The sequence below is a fragment of the Furipterus horrens genome, unplaced genomic scaffold, assembly GCF_987537825.1.
Source record: "Furipterus horrens unplaced genomic scaffold, mFurHor1.1.pri manual_scaffold_11, whole genome shotgun sequence".
In the NCBI taxonomy this organism is placed as follows: Eukaryota; Metazoa; Chordata; class Mammalia; order Chiroptera; family Furipteridae; genus Furipterus; species Furipterus horrens.
Window position 1 is genome coordinate 32110842 of NW_028327181.1, and position 16987 is coordinate 32127828.

At 54.8% G+C, this 16987-nt stretch overlaps 1 protein-coding gene across 1 annotated transcript in view; it reads left to right on the forward strand.

Moving 5' to 3' along the window:
* SORL1 (sortilin related receptor 1) overlaps positions 1-16987 on the forward strand; it is a 169156-nt gene that overhangs the window by 115101 nt on the left and 37068 nt on the right. The window contains exons 24-30 of the mRNA XM_090257292.1: positions 1656-1778; positions 4381-4500; positions 11846-11971; positions 13975-14082; positions 14978-15109; positions 15979-16110; positions 16700-16834. Coding sequence (XP_090113418.1) covers positions 1656-1778; positions 4381-4500; positions 11846-11971; positions 13975-14082; positions 14978-15109; positions 15979-16110; positions 16700-16834 — 876 coding nt within the window. The remainder of the gene's footprint in view (positions 1-1655; positions 1779-4380; positions 4501-11845; positions 11972-13974; positions 14083-14977; positions 15110-15978; positions 16111-16699; positions 16835-16987) is intronic.

Below are 16987 nucleotides of genomic sequence, written 5' to 3' on the forward strand. Positions count from 1 at the left end.
TCTGCAGGGGGCGTCGTACAAGCTAGCTACACTGAGCGGTGTGTGCTGTGATGGGGAACCTGGGGCGCCCAATCAAACTCGTGTCAGTGCTCCTGTGGCGGTGAGCCAGGCATAGGTGGAGGGAGCAAGATCCTGGCCGGGAGCCGCAGGGTGAAAGCCCAGTGGTCAGCGTGTACGTGGCCCGGTCAGGAAGCCGGCGTGGGCCATTCAGAACCTGGTGGGAGCACTGGGCAGGGGAACTGGGTCGGGGCAGGACCGAGAGCCACAGGGTGTCTGGACCTGCACATCAGAGCGGTTGAGGCTCCTCAGATGTGGCCGGGGTGGGGGGGGTGGGGGCGGGGCACGGGGATTCAAGTGGGGCTTGGGGACGAGAGAGCATGGTGCTTCTGTGCCTTGTGTCTCCCTCGTCGCGGAGGCAGAGCTGGACTTCGGACAGCAGTGACTCGCTGTCCTGTGGGGCTGTGGGGCGGGGACGGCGTCTGGGTCACTGCTGTCCTGGCCGCTGCCTGCTGGGAAGACAAGGACTGGAGTAGAGGGAGATGCGGGAGGTGTGGTGAGCAGGTCGCCCTCCCTCTTGCACTGCCACCTGCATGGGCTCGTGCACTGTCGGGCGCTTGGGGGTTTCATGGGAGCCCCCCGCCAGCTGGCCATTTTCCCGTTTGCCTCCCGCCTCCCGCGGTGGGCTCCGTTCCAGACAAGAAAGGGGCCGCCAGCGAGCGTTGCCAGGCGTGTGGCTGCAGGGCTGCCTCAGGCCCAGCCCGGGGTCCTCTCACCGGGCTTCTTGCTGCTTTCATACCTGCTGCTCTGGGGAGTAGCCCTCCTTCCCAGAACCTGTCCCACAGGTTCCTCCTCGCATTTAGCCAGGGCGCTTCTGTCGGGGAGGGAGAGAAGCTCAGTCGGTGGGCTCATCACATTTGCATCCTGTATAATGGCCTCTGGTCCCAAATTGGTCTTCTTATTTCCCTTCATAAGAGCACCGTGAAGTAGGTATTATCTTCATTTAACAGCAGAGAGAAGGGAGGTGCAGAATTGTTGGGTAGGTTGTGGGCGGCAGAATTAAGATTGATGTCTAGTCTCGGTCTCGGCAAGCGCTTCGCTGCGTTACCTTTTCACCTTTTAAAGCGGAGGAAATGGAGGCTCAGGGAGGTCAGTGAGTTGCTTGAGGAAGAGGCGGAGTCAGGATTTGAAACGCAGCCTTGACTGCAGAGCTGGCTTTCCGCTGCAGAAAGCTGCCTGCACACCTCCTCTGTCACCCGTTGGCTGAGGTCCAGCTTCATGTGTGAAACTGGGCTTCCTAAGGGGGGCTGCCAGGTAAAGGTGTCCCTGGACCTACTCAGGGAGACACCTACTGTCTGAGGGCATCTTGGGAGGTAGCGAATGAAGCCCACTGCTTTCTTTCCCAGCCAGACGCCAGCTGCTCGTGTTTCTTGGTCCTGTTTCTGTTTACAAGCTGCCCCTGGAAAGAAAGCCTCTTATCTCCCTTGGTTGTAAATGTCAGGTTATCTTGCCCTTTCCCCCCAGAAGTGTAGGCTTTGTTTCTGTTACTACCATTACAATCTGCTTCCTTCTCTTGTTAAATTGGTTTTCCAGTGGGAAGTTTGTATTTGGGGGAATGAATTGTACCTAGTGAGCATGTCCTCTCTCTTTCCTTTTAGCCACTACCGTCTGTGATCTGGACATGCAGTTCCGTTGCCAGGAGTCTGGGACCTGTATCCCACTCTCCTACAAGTGTGACCTTGAGGATGACTGTGGCGACAACAGTGATGAAAGTCACTGTGGTAAGGGGACACGAAGTCCAGGATCCCTGTTTGGGAGGAGGCAGCCTCGCTGCTCTGGGCTGTGCGCACGGCGGGAGTGGGTCGGATGTGGAGGGTCTCTGAGAGCTGGTCCCAGAGTTAGGACACACAGCTGCATGAGCGCCTATGTCACACGGTGGGACCGACGCATCCACAGAGGCCAGAGGGACCCGGCTTCGCCATGCAGAGACACTGGGGCCATGGGTATGACCGCGTGGCAGGGAACTTATGAATCCACTCAGCTGGTTTTTGCACAGACTTGGCCCACACCTCTGGGTGGCTGTGAGACGCACCTCCTGAGGACGCACACCTACACCTTGGGAACTGCTTTGTTCCTTTAACCAATGTGATGCAGAAAACTCTCTCAGAAGTCAACGGATGCTACAGACCTTGTTTGCACATCTGTTTTCTGAATGGAAATTTTTGTATTTAGAAAAACAGCATGTTGGAGTGATAGGAACTGTCTAGTGTAGTCATTTTAATTTCCAGATTAAACGACGGAGGTCCACAGAGGTCAGGGGCTTTTTTCCAGGGGCCACAGCTGGTTCTGTCAGGATGGGGCGCAGCGCTGCCCTGCCAGTCCCACGGGCCCATCCTGTGCGTGGGCTCTGGCACCAGGCTCGCGTCGCTGGCTGTCTAAGGAGGGAGCTCCTGCGGTGCCGGCGTGCCTGGTTGGAGGGTCCACAGCTGTGCGAGGAAGTGAGGCTGGAGGCCCCGCCCCCACAGACCTCGGGCAGAAGGTGGGCTCCCTGCCTGTGTGCAGGCGGGTCCGGCAGGCGGCGCCGTGTGCACGGACAGGGCCTGCTTCTCCAGGAGCAGGTGTTTGACTCACAGGCACCGGAGCACGGGGAGCCGGGGAGAGGCTCCTGTGCTTTTTCTTGGGGGGTGGGGGTTTCGTAATTACCTTCGTCTTTGAGAAATATGAAGTTCCAGAGAACAATCCTTGGGATTCACAACTATTTTCCCCTCTTCCTCCCATTTCCTCCTCAGCACACTGAGAGGGTTACAGTGTGCAGCTGGCTTTGCCCAGTCGGGCGGGACCTGCACGTGGTGACATGTTCCTGGTGCCCTGTCACTCCCTCACCGGGCCCAGGTGACCTTTAAGCAGGGACAGTGCCTTTAGGTCATCCATCTGTGGTCCATCCAAGTTAGTGGTCCTGAGCCCAGCCCACGGTCTTGGTCAGTCCCTTCCTCAGGCCAGGGCTGCCTAATAAGTCTCCAGATTGTTTTCTCTAAAACGCTGAACCGCCAACATCACCCCCAGCCTGTCCTGAGTGAGGCGATGGAGGCAGCCACCCTGGGCCTGAAACCTCGCTACTGTTGTTTCTGTAGAATCTGTGAAACTCCATTGGAAGGTTCTCCTTGAATACTGTCCTCCAGGCCTACAAAAGATGGTGCCAGAGTGGCCTCCTGCCAGGCGCTTGTCCGACTGCACCAACCCCCCACCCCCACCCTGGGCGCCCCCAGGGAGGCCCCGCTCGTGTGTCCTGCTCTGGGGCTCAGCCCCCCACCCCCACCCTGGATGCCCCCAGGGAGGCCCGGCTCGTGTGTCCTGCTCTGGGGCTCAGCCCCCCACCCCCACCCCGGGTGCCCCCAGCAAGGCCCCGCTCGTGTGTCCTGCTCTGGGGCTCAGCCCCCCACCCCCACCCTGGACGCCCCCAGGGAGGCCCCGCTCGTGTGTCCTGCTCTGGGGGTCGGCTCCCACCCCCACCCTGGACGCCCCCAAGGAGGCCCCGCTCGTGTGTCCTGCTCTGGGGGTCGGCTCCCACCCCCACCCTGGGCGCCCCCAGGGAGGCCCCGCTCGTGTGTCCTGCTCTGGGGGTCGGCTCCCACCCCCACCCTGGACGCCCCCAAGGAGGCCCCGCTCGTGTGTCCTGCTCTGGGGCTCAGCCCCCCACCCCCACCCCGGGTGCCCCCAGCAAGGCCCCGCTCGTGTGTCCTGCTCTGGGGCTCAGCCCCCCACCCCCACCCTGGACGCCCCCAAGGAGGCCCCGCTCGTGTGTCCTGCTCTGGGGCTCAGCCCCCCACCCCCACCCTGGGCGCCCCCAGGGAGGCCCCGCTCATGTGTCCTGCTCTGGGGGTCGGCTCCCCACCCCCACCCTGGGCGCCCCCAGGGAGGCCCCGCTCATGTGTCCTGCTCTGGGGGTTGGCCTGGGTCCCGCTGCCCAAGCTGAGCATCTCATTGACCAACACACTCCAACTTTTTATTAGTCCTTTCCTGAAACCGCAGGCTCTTGTCTCTAAAAGTCTGCTATTTCTTGAAAACACTTTTTGGGCAACAAGAGCTTGCTTCCCAGCCTTCCTTTCACCACCAGAGAAAATGGTGATATTTCTAATATGCACAGAGGTCCGTGGACAAGGCTTCTCTTCCCTAGAGGCAGCCATGGCAAGCGTGTGAGGGTCAGCATCTCGGCCCCTGCGTGTAGCTGGAACCCACCCTCAGTGGTCTCTCATTCACACCATCGCTGGGGAACCAGCGTTAAGGGGTTAACAGCGCTCCTCTAACCCTCGGGGACTGGGACACCAGAGGGGGCGCGCTGAGCGGGGCACCGGGTCCTCACCCTGTTTGTGGTCTCGCCTGCAGAAACGCACCAGTGCCGGAGTGACGAGTACAGCTGCGGCTCGGGGCTGTGCATCCGCGCCTCGTGGGTGTGCGATGGGGACAACGACTGCCGGGACTGGTCTGACGAAGCCAACTGCTCAGGTCAGTGTTCCCGGCGCTCCTCTGCGTGCCCGCCTGCGCGCGGTGGCTGGCTCTGCGGCCCTTCCCGGCCCTGAGGAGTGCAGCAGAAGTCAGCTGGTTCAGTGCTGCTCAGAGCCGCCTGTGATAAGCTTGTGACAAACCTCATGTCAGCGTCCCGCTTCCCTCACTGAGAAAGGCTGACTGAACTAGACGGTGTCCTGAATGACAGATACGTGGTTGATTTACGTTGTACCTGAGCTTCTCGTGTCTCAGGACTGGGGACAGACGGTTCACAGACAGGCTCCTAGTCTGTGGAGCAGACATGGAGTGGCAGTTAACTACCTCATGCAGTTGAAAGGGCGTTGAGGGCGTTCCCCAGCCGGAGAAAACTTAAACTGTGCTTGCTCTCTTTGGGGCAGGATTTCACTACGAATAAACTTGGAAACAACATGAGAAATCAGAGGCAGGCTTGGTAGTGTAACATTGCAGTAACGTTCTGATTCTTCTGTTGGTATGAGGTTACTCCTGTTGATTACACACTTTTTTATGACTGACTGAGTGAGTGAATGAGTCTCCAATACAGCGGGGTGGATGAGGCAGAGCACGGAGTCGGGGAGCTTGTGGCGAACTAAGCAGTTTCACCACCTAATGCGCAGATAGTCCCTGCAGCCTCCTCTGTCACCCAGTTCTGGCTTAACTCCCTGCAGTGACGGGGGTACAGATGCTCTGTTTGACTGTCTTATGGTCGGGCAGGTCTGCTTTAGCACCGTGGTAACCCGGGCTTTGTTTCACAGCTCATTGTTCCTTCAGCTAGAGTACACTTATTTTTGCCAGGAAGAGAACTTAACTTTTTTACATTTACTTATTTATTTTCAGTTACAGTTTACCCACAGTATTATTTTGTGTGGGTTTTAGGTGTACAGCTTACTGGTTAGACAGTCATGTACTTTACAAAGCGCTCCCCCTGATAATTCCAGAGCCCACCTGACACCATGCGTGACTGACTGTTCCCGCGCTGTGCTTTGTTTCTTGTGACTCTTGTGACCACCAGTCTGTGCTCTTAATCCTTCCCCTCTTTCACCCTCGCCAGCCCCAGCCCTCTGGCAACCATCACTCTGCTCTCTGGATTCACGAGTCTCTCTATTTTTTTAATTTTGCTCTTTTAGATTCCAAATGTAAGTGCAATCATATGGTGTTTCTTTTTCTCGGACTGACTCATTTTGCTTAGTGTAATACCCTCCATCTAGGTCCATCCGTGCTGCCACGTTTTCTTATTACTGAGTAATATTTTATTTCACATATGTATCACAGCTTTTTATTTTTTATTTTTTTTAATGTTTTTTATTGATTATATTGTTACAACAGTTCCAATTTTCTCCCCCTTGTTCCCCTCCACCCAGCACCCCCCTCCCCCAGCAATCCCCCCCAAGTCCATACCCCTGGTTCGTAAAAATTAACTATCCCCCCCCTCTCAAATATTGTATCACAGCTTTTTAATACACTAGGTATTGATGGACACTTGGGCTGCTTCCATATCTTGGCTTTTGTAAATAATGCTTCAGTCAACATACGGGCACATATGTTCTTTCAAATTAGTGGTTTGGGTTTCTTCAGATATATTTCCAGAAGTGGAATCACTGGATCAAAAGGCAGATCCATTTTTAAATTTTGAGGAAGCTCCACACTGTTTTCCATAGCGGCTGCACCAGTCTGCATTCCCACCAACAGTGCAGTAGGGCTCCCCTTTCTCCACATCCTCGCCAGCACTTGTTGGTTGTTGATTTATTGATGATGGCCATCCTGACAGGTGTGAGACGATTTCTCATTGTGGTTTTAATTTTCATCTTTCTTGGTGATTAGTGACATTGAACATCTTTTTATATGTTTATTGCCTTTTGTATGTCTTCTTTGGAGAAGTGTCTATTCAGGTCCTCTGACCATTTTTAATTGGATAATTTATTTTTATGGGATTGAGTTGTGTAAGTTCTTTATAAATTTTGGCTATTAACCCCAGTCGGGGCATGTTTCTTTGCCTCCTCATTGTGGCCACCTCTCTGTGTTTGTTTCTGTGTGTTATGCGGATTTGCTATGCCTCCCAGTCTTGGTGGGGTGACCTTAGGTGGTGGCTTTCTGATGGGGCTCGGTGGCACAGTCTTTCTAGTCGCCTGGCTACATGCTCCAGGAATGTCCCTCATGTGTGTTGTGTGAGCCCTCCTGTAGTTGAGTCTTGATTGCTCTTGGCTCATCCTGGGTGGCATTTACCCTCCGGCTGGCTGTGAGGGTCGACCTCAAACACAGTGTATGAGCTGATGTGCAGGTGCTGACCCCACGTAGTGGAATTCGCCCCTGCAGGGGTCTTCCTTGGGGTCTGTCACTTGTGGAGCTAAGTGGGTCGTGCTATGATGTGGTCTGAATCCCAACACTGGGTGTTTTGATTCTGGGGCTACTTGAGTGGGTCTTTAGGGCAGGTCAATGTCAGGTGCTGTCCGTGACTGGCCCTGGGCTACCTGTTTGGAGCTGCAGAGCAATACATAGTCTGTGGCAGCCTCAGCTGGGCCTGGGTGTGTGTGGGAGAGGGTAAGCTGCACACTCAGGCCAGTTTTTACCAGCACTGCATCTGGGGTAGGTCAGCAAAAGGCCCAAGGTCACCGAGGTCTGCTTTCACCTGTTATCTGCCTCTTTGGCTCACTCAGTGAAAGAGCGTCTGGTGCTCTGCTAGTTGGTGATTCGCAGGAGGTGAGTTCTCAGTGAGTGACCAGGTAGGGGCGTGTGGTGTGCGCCAGACAGATACAGGTTTGACCTTTGTGCCAGTGCTGGGTGTGAAGCCCCCCAGCATCAGTGTCGGGGTGCCCCAGGGCCAGCGGCCACACACCCCCCCCTGGGTGCCCACAGGGCTTTGTGGTGAGGCAGGCTCTCAGGGTGTCACCAGGTGAGGCCAGTAGTGTTCACCCTGGTGACCCAACCAGTGTGTGGCCATGTGAAGGGGGTCTCTGCACAGGAGCAGCGGCGCCAGTGGTGTGGGAGGGGAGGTGACCCCGCTGGAGAGCCACACGGCTCCATCTCCCTCCATCTGCCCAGGCCTCCTGGAGCGTCTTCTGCACGGCAGCGTGCGCACCCGGCTGGCGGGAGCTCGGGCGTCGAGTGGGTGGAGCTGGCGGTCCTTTGGTCATGGGGTTGGTGGGTCTCCTGTGGAGGGGTGGGTGGCGTTGCTCTGGCTTGTGGTGGGGGGCGGGGAATGGCCCTGTCCCAGAGCCACACAACGAAGTCTTTGACTCCCCCTGGGTGCCTCCTCAGGATGCTTTCACAGAAGTCTGCACCAGGGGCCCAGGCAGGGCAACAGGGAGTCGCAGCGTGGGTTGTTGCCTTCCCAGGCTTGTGCTGCGTGGAGGGAGCGCTCCACCCAGGAAGGATGCTGTCTCTGGGCAGAGTGGGAGAGGGCTCAGCATGCGACCCTGGCAGCTGTGCCTGCAGCCCTCCCCCAAGAGCCGCACAGCCCACTCTGTCCTGCACGGCTCCCGTCCCCTCAGCACTGCCCAGGGCGAGTGGCTGTGAGGAGATTTTGTGTGCTGGCCTCTTGAGAGGGCGCCTGGGTGTCTGGCAGACTCCCCTCTCTCCCCGTGGATAGAGCCCCTGCTGATTTTCACAGCCAGACGTTCTGTGGCTGCTCTTCTGGCGGGGGCTTGTCGCAGTTCCCTTGTTCTGTCTCTGGGCAGCGCTAACGGGGGAAAATATACAGCGCTTGTAGCTGGGATGCAGCCTGTTCTAGCGGCTGTTCCTCCACAGTGTTAAAGGAAGGTGATTCCATCTCAGGAGGGAAGCTTGTTAAGATGTGTGGCCTGTCGCTGCATTTCCTGACCTAACCCATCAGGTCACGTGCGAAGCCAAAGAGAAACAAGTCAGGCCAGCTGGCTTCCTGTTGGCCTCAGCTTGCCCTGTGCTCCGGGGGGCCTCTTCTTTGCCCTTGCCCTCCCCCCCTGCTGCTTCCCATGGAATTGAGGGCTTTTATTCCCCTTCCCAGCCCTCCGCATCGGCCTTGAGCTTAAACATTTGATTTGTGCTTTTAGCTGTTACTCGTGGGCATCTTCTGTGTGTTCTTCATATCTTTCCTCTGCCTCGACCTGCAAGGACCGAAGAATGCTTTGGTCCTAGTCCCTGCACATGGTTCCGATACTAACATACGTAGCGAATACTTACTGTTGAAAAATGCAGAAGACTTAGTGTTTTAGGTTTTACAATTTGAAAGTCCTGTAGCTGATCGGTTACTGTTTTTTAGTAACCAGACTTACACGTGTCCACCCGTTCTCCAGTCCCCTCTGCTTCTGTGTCTAGTCTTCCTTCCGAGCTCACCCCCTTAAGCTCCTGGTCCCCCTCAGAGCTCCTGGCCCCTTCAAGCTCCTTGACGCAGGGAGTCTGCAAGTGGGAAACTGTTTCAAGGCTTTGTTTACATAAACACGTCTTTTTTTTCTTTTTTACTTTCAATCCCAAATACACATATGCCTGGACTTCTAGGTTTATAGTAATTTTCTTAGGTATCTTTATGGAATTATTCTGCTTTTCCTCTGGCCTCCTTTGGTTGATTTGAATTCTCATCAGATTTTCTGCACAGCAGTCCGACATGCGTTTCCTCGAGTTATCGTCAGTGTTTTCTTCTGCATGTGTGTGGGGGTGGGGTGGGGGTGGGGGTGGTTGTTATGTAGTTTCACCTGCTTCGGTGTGGAATTATTTTTATTCTGCTTGAGACTTGTTTGCTTTCTAAAATCTGAGCACTTATACTTCCCCGTGGTGCTGGAAGCGACCGGCACCGTGCCTGTGCCGCGGCCCTTGGCTGCTGTCGCTCGTGTGGCCTGCAGCCGTGCCCAGCACCTGTTCACCGGGCGTGACGGGCCGTGGCTCCTGCCTCCCGTCTTCACATTTGCTGTCTCCTGTGACTCACTGCTAGGATTTGAGTTACTGCCTCAGATTTCTCTTCCAGTTCAACAGTTCTCTTTCATTTAAACCTAATCTGCTTTTCCACACATCAACTGAATTGTTTTTATTTCCATGACTAAATTTTTTATATCTAAAATTTGTATTTGGTTCTCTTTTAAATGTGACCTTTATTTTTCAGAGCCCGTAATGCTTTTTGTCACTTTTTATGTCATTAGTCATTCAGTTGTGTTGACATTAGCATTTCTTTCCCCTCGTTCACTTCTTCAAGTACAGGTCCTTGTGAACATGAGGCACTGCTTTCCCTGTCAGAGTAATTAACTCCTCTCTGCTGCCCTACTTTTATTTGGTTAATGCTTTTGATCACATGTTATGGAGGATCTTGCCGAGTCAGAAGACCTGTCCATGCCTGACCGTCTGCTCTTCAGTGGGGTGTAGGGTAATGGCCTCTATTAGAAACCCTGATGCTCTTAATTTCTTGATCACTTACCTCATTGGCTCTTCTGGTCTTACAGTCATGCAAAGTATTCTTCCTTGTCTCCCCCACATGCTTTAGTTTGTGTTAAAGTCAATCTCATTCATACCTAAAAATCAAATAAAAAATTATTAATTGAGCATGTATTATTTACCAGACACTCAAGGTCAGAGAGCTAGTAAGTTTCTCAAAGGACAGAAAAATTCAGAATAAGAGAAGATGGTACGTGTGCTAGTCATGCACAGCCATGTGAATGAAATTGTACAAACTGATGAGTCTTTCTGAGCTCAGCTTCTGTGATGGAATCGGGAGATTTCAGACATGCCTCTCCGAACTGTCATTTGGAAACTCCATTAGCTCTCTAAAATTATTTTCAACAAATAGTGAAATGCATAGGCTGCGTAATAACAAATGGGCCGGAATGGAAGTGAGTTTTGGCAATAGTATCTTTATGTAACTGAGCAAGGCTTTGGTGAGGAATTTCTTAAGGGCCATCAGACTTGTAAAACCAATAAGCCAACATCTTTTCAGGTAATGGCTGCTATGGGGTCAAAAACGTATTTGCATGCATGATACAGTTATTCCTCTTATCAGAGGTGAATGTATTTTAAAAAGACCTTTAACGGATTCTGAGTGCTGATGGTTGTAAAGTACTGAGACTTTTGGTAGATTGGTTGGCATGCTATCAGATGTAGCCCTGGTCTCCAGAGAGGTATGAAGACAACAGATAATAGGCCACCACTTGTTTTAAAGTGGCTTGAAAATTCAGGTCCTTTGTATTTCAGAGTATTGCAAAAATAGCCTCAAATTCCATAGAAATTCTAGAGGGTACTGGAAACCAGTTTTCCCACCCTTGAGGTGCTTATTGCAAACCATCTCAACTGGGTAAATAACTGTAGTCTGTGCTCCACCGCTGTCTTCTTTGCCCCTCCTGACATCCAGTCCACAGTTAAGCTTGTAGCGAGCCCGTCTGTCATGGTGATGCTATTTGTGCGGGTGGTGAACAAGGCTGTCCTGGCTTCCGTTCAGTCTTGAACGGACACAAGCAGCTTTTTGTTTCAGAGTTGGAAGGGAAATCTGGCAGAGAAGGCGGTCGGTAGAGTTGCTTGGGTTTGAGGCAGATATTATGCATTTGACTTAATCTTTGACTGAGGCTTTGTGATATTTCTAAATGATTCCCAGGTGGTCCTAGCCCGCGTGTGCAAGTGAGGCGGTCTGTGCACAGCAGTGGCTCTGGGTCATGTGCCTCTGGCTTCTTCATGGCCATAGTGGGTGTCGTGTGTTGCTGCTGGCAGATGTTACTGTCACGTCCAGAGAGCCAGGCGGTTCTATTTGTCTGCGGCCTGCTTTCTCTGTGATTTTGGACAAATCTTATGTGCTCATTGGATATGAGGTTTTCCATCTTTGAAAGTGGGTAGCTTAATTGGAATGATAAGATCATGGCCTTTCAGAGCTTACAAGGTCCTTAGATATCAGTTCATTGGTGAAGCCAAGGCCCCAGACAGTGGCTGGCCCGGGTCTAGAGCCTAGGCTCCTGAGCACATGCCATCACCCCGCCTGGCCTGTGGAATCTGGAGGCGTCGGGAGGTTCTGGTGAGGAGGGCAGCAGCAGGGCCGAGCAGCATGCAGGCTTTGGACACGGACAGCCGGGGCGAGTTTCTTAACCTCGCTAAGCCTCTTCTTCAGGCACAGAAGGGGGATGAGTCTCACCTTTGCTGGGGAAACCGAGTGACTGTTCAGCTCGTGTGTCTGTGCTTGTGTACCTTTATGAACCCGTCGACTCGTCTGGAGGCCGACGCCACCTCAGGGCAGCTCCAGGTGCCAGCGTCTGGCCAAGGAGACACGCAGAAGCTTCAGTTCTCCCCTCATGACCTAGCAGAGCCCCACTGTTTGGGCAGCTCCTGGACGGGTGGGGAGGACAGCCAGGCGGGGGCGCTGACGGCTTCTCCGCCCTTTCGCCGGCAGCCGTCTACCACACCTGCGAGGCTTCCAACTTCCAGTGCCGCAACGGGCACTGCATCCCCCAGCGGTGGGCCTGCGACGGCGACATGGATTGCCAGGACGGCTCCGACGAGGACCCTGTCAGCTGTGGTAAGTACAGGTGCTTCGCCCCACCTGCAGCCACTCTCGTTTGTGCACTTGGGGAAGCTGCCGGGAAGCGGCTTGTGTCCCGCCTGCCCGTGCGCGCCGTCCGCCGCGTCATCCCATGAGACGCCTGCAGCCTCCGTTCCCAAGCAAGCAGGGGGCTGCCCTGCTTTTCCATGGCAGTTTGGCAGAAAACAAATGGAAACCGACTAATCCTCCCAGGTGCTAACCACAGTTACATTCCCGGTGTTCTGCCAGGAATTAGCCAACAGCTCCTGTGTAAGTAACACTTGGTGACTCAGAGTTCTCTGTTATGGTCCTCAGGCAAAATGGCTTACGGACCCAAGTTGAACTTTTTCAGTTTAATTGATTTAAAAGGAAAGTCTGAGATAGTCAGTCACCTTCATAATAGATGCTAACCACAAAATATCTGCCACAAAAACACAACCTGTAAGATGCTTTTTTACGCCCAGTATCTATAAGGTCTCTTGTCCTCACCCGTTTGCTGTATATCTGAGGAAAACCTTCCTGTGCTTTTGCTCTGCTCTCAGCGCTCACAGAGCTCTTCTGACACACCTTGGCCACCGCGCCGGGCCATTCTCCAGCACCAGCAGGGGTCCCCTGACTTAACTGGGTCACTGTTTTTCTCGGGGTACCATCAGATCTGACAGGTTAGGGGCTCAGTCCCGCAAGGTCCTCCCGGCCCATGTCAGATGCCAGTCCCAGTCCCAGTGCAGCTCTGTTTCTGACGGGCCAGCTGTAAACCTGGGTTCCCATGGCTCCCTCCCCGGTTTGATCATTTGCTGAAATGGCTCACAGAACTCAGAGAAACACTTAGGTTTTCTGGGTTACAGTAAAGGACAAAGATGGACGCCCAGGGGGAGGAGGTGCACAGGGCAGGTCTGGGGAGGGCGTGCTGCCCTCTCTGGTGCTGCCCTCACTACCAGGTCCCTGCGCCAGCCGATGTTGATTCCCACTCGAGGTTTCCAGCTAGGTCACAATGGCCCTGTAGGTCCGCTGGTTCAGACTCCCCTCCAGGCCCGGGGAATGCGGGGCAGGCAAGAAACGCGTACAATGCTGAGGACCATGGCGGAGCTCAGGCCGGGGCTGGACTGAGCTTCACTCAGTGCCCAGCTCCTCTCCAGGCGTGGCACACAGAGTCCAAAACCAGATATTTTTCAGCCTGTACTTGATCCCAAAAGCTAAAAAAAAATTTTTTATATTTTACTAAATGAGAAACCTAAATTTCTTAACATTTTTGGAACAAACTTTCTCCAAAAGGGTTTTGGCTTAGAATTTCCTAAAGAATCACGGTGGTGAGTGATTTAAGAGAGCTTTAAAAACCCAGGTTTAGACTCAGGATTTATGTTTTGTTCCCATTCACTGAAGCTTTGCTTTAATAAAAAAAAAAACATATATACTTAAATTGTTTTGAGTGGGTAACACATTCACATGGTTCAAAATGGGAAAAAATATTAGAAGTTATGCAGCGCACATTTTCCTACCCATTGGCCCAATTCCCACGCTGTCCGTGTAGGAAACCGTGATTGTACTCGTATATCCTTTCCAGCTATTTGGAGCACATACGCAAAGTTAAATATACTGTATGTTCTTGTTTGATTTCACCTAAGGACTGTGCTGTGCCTGCCGTTTGGTACCTTGTTTTCCACATAGCTGTATACCTAGGGTGTGTTTTTACAGGGTCTGTAATCTGTGGCGTTCCAGTGTGTGATAGTTTATCACACGGTGCCCGACTGATGGACGTGTAGGTGGTTTTCAATCTATGGCACTGTGGCGGTGAATAAGCTTGTGTTTATATTCTTTCTCACCCGTGTGGGCAGATCACAGTTCCCCAAGCGCACAGCTAGGTCCCATGCGTACACACTAACATGCCAGCTGCTGCTGAGTGGCCCTCACGGCTGCTCCCGGTCTGTGCTGCCCCGGCACGGCCGGTGGGCGCCTGCGTGTTTCCTCCGGCCACGCTGCCCCACGCCTACGTTCCGTTTCAGAGAAGAAGTGCAATGGGTTTCGCTGCCCCAACGGCACGTGCATCCCCTCCAGCAAGCACTGTGACGGTGTGCGGGACTGCTCGGACGGCTCCGACGAGCAGCGGTGTGGTGAGTCCTCCGCCCCGGGCACGCGGGTGGGCGCGCAGAAGGTGGTGCGCACGGGACTGGGCCCTGTCGTCCCCTTTGCACCTGTGTGGGGCTGGCTTTAACCCAGCTGACCCTGACTGAGAGCCACAGAACCGGGAGGAAACGCGTTTCCTTTGAGGAGTTGTCTCCTGCGACTTGAAGGCTGGCAAGTCCAAGTCTGTGGTGGGCTGGCCCGCAGGAGACCCAGAGAAGCTGTGCTGCAGTTGGAGCCAAAGGCTAGCTTCTCTCTGTGCGCGCCCGGGGCCTTGTCTCTGCGCTGCGTCTCTCCTGTCCTGTCTTAGGAGGACACGGGTCCTGCAGCGCTGGAGCTCTTCCCTGACCCGTTAACTTTGCTCCCCTCCTTCAAGTGTAGGCGTTTCATTTACCTGTCATCGCCTCTCCAAGGCCTGTGTGCAAACAGTCACACTGGGGGTTCGGGCACAGCGCCGGCCTGCTGGGGGCGGGGACACAGCTGCGTCCATGACCCTGGTCCTTCGTGAAGGTGTCGCCCCACCCCGCCACGTCACAGAGCTGTCCCATTCATCACGATTCAGACCATGGGCTTCCAGACCATGTGGCTGTGCATTTCAGTGTTTGCTTCACCCTCATGCGCCGTGTGCTCTTGGCAACACACTTAACGCTGCCGTTTTTTCCCCGCTTGAGAGCAGGGCCATAAAGCCTCTCATAACATTGTCCTGAGAGTTTATGACGGACTTTACATCAGGTGTTCTAGGTCAGGGCCCGGCACAGAACAAGTGCCCGACAATGGGGGCTGTGCCTTTGCCGGGTGAGCACCGGCGCCGGGGTGTGCTGGCCCGGGGCCCGCGAGGGTCCACCGGCCCCAAGGGCTCAGGGCTCTTTCCCCGGCCCCTTCCAGAGCCCCTCTGCACACGCTTCATGGACTTCGTCTGTAAGAACCGCCAGCAGTGCCTGTTCCAGCCCATGGTGTGTGACGGGATCGTGCAGTGCCGGGACGGCTCCGACGAGGATGCAGCGTTTGCTGGATGCCGTGAGTGGGGCAGGCGGGGAGGCGATGCCTGGCCACCGTGAAGCCACACGGTGGTGGGCCACACGGGAGGCACCGCCTCTGGGTCACCGGTCTCCGCTGTGTGTCCAAGCTCGCATTTCCCGAGGAAGACTTGCGTCTGTTGCCTCAGAAGTCATGCTTGTTAGTTGCTGGTACACGTCTAAAGGGAAGACGGAGAAGGACCAAGACCTTGGCTCAGGGGCCACCTCCTTTGACAGGCCGCTTACCCCCACACCGTGGGCCCCTGCCTTGCTCCGGTGGTCTTTGCAGCACTTACCCCACCTCACACCCTGCCCGTCTGCCCCTTCGGGAGTGTGCGCCCTGCCCTGTTCTCCGCAGTAGCCCCATCCCTGGAACGGCCCTGCGTGGAGCGTGCGCTTGCGTTTGCCTGCTCCGGCACCGCGGCACGAAGGCCCGCAGACGGGCCGCCTGAACCAGGGACGCGCCTCCTCACAGCCCGGGGGCTGGGGTGCCCAGGCCAGCTGTTGGCAGGCTTGCTTCCTCCTGAGGCCTGTCTCCTTGACTTGCAGGTGCCTGTCTTCTCATTCCTTCACAGGGTCTCCCCTGGGCCTGTCTGTGTCCTCATGTCCCTGTCTCTCAAGGACACTAGTCACACTGGGTCTGGACCACACTTTAGCCTAATCACCTGTTTAAAGACTTTGTCTCCAAAGGCAGCCATGTTCTGAGATCTGGGATCAAGCCTTCATTACTTGGCTTTTGCTTCCAAGGAATTCTTCCGTTAGATGGGGGAGGGCCTTTGCTCTTTCCTCTTGTCTCCCGGCCGCCCTGCTACTGTGCACGGCCCACTGTGGCAGGAGCCGGCGTTTCATGGCTGTCTGTTTCTCCTCTAGCCCAAGACCCCGAGTTCCGCAAGGCCTGTGATGAGTTCAGTTTCCAGTGTCAGAACGGCGTGTGCGTCAGTCTGGTCTGGAAGTGCGATGGCACAGACGACTGTGGCGACGGCTCTGACGAGGCCCGCTGTGGTGAGTGAGGGGCAGGCTCGTCCTCTCGCCCCTGCCGCCCTCGCGACAGCTTCCGCCCCATGGCCACAGCTGATGCCCCTGCCCAGTCCTGCGTCCTGCCACTGCTTGACTCTCCCCATGAGGAGTGGGGGCTTGAACAGGCAGCTGGCCCTGGTGGGGTCAGGGGTGCTCGTTCCATGTCATTTTCTTTCCCCATTTGGGAAGCTCACATTTTGTATCAGGGCTGTAGTAAGCAGTGGTTTAATGGTAAAGATTTCCAAGTGTGCTTCCCCCTCCTTCCTAAACGCTGTAGATGCCACAGAGCAATAGCATCGTTGTGACCATTGTGCTGTCATCAGTAGTCAGTTAGGTCATTCCTTTGGTCAAGTGTCAAAATAAAAACTCAGGTACATGCGCTTGGGTCCAGGAAGATGCGCTTGGCTCAGTGTGTGGACGTATTTTTGGTTCCTGGCTGGATCTCTGTTGAGGACGTGAGGTGGGGACCGGCAGGCTGCCCTGGGACGCAGGTGTGAGGGGCCATGAGTATGTCAGAGCTTTATGTTCACACTGGTGCAGGGCAGGTAACCGATGGTGTGTTTGATCTCCCCAGAAAACCCCACTGAAGCCCCAAACTGCTCCCGCTACTTCCAGTTCCAGTGTGAGAATGGCCACTGCGTCCCCCACCGGTGGCGGTGCGACGGGGACAACGACTGTGGGGACTGGTCTGACGAGAGGGGCTGTGGAGGTAGGAGGCCGGGTTCGGCTCAGCGCAGGGCTTTCTTTAGGGGGTAACTCGGAGTTCCATCCCACTCTTATGTGGGAAATTAGTATGGCAGGTGACTCTGTTCCTAGGATTATGCATCTCGTATTCTGTGTAGGAAGAACCCCAGAGCCCGGC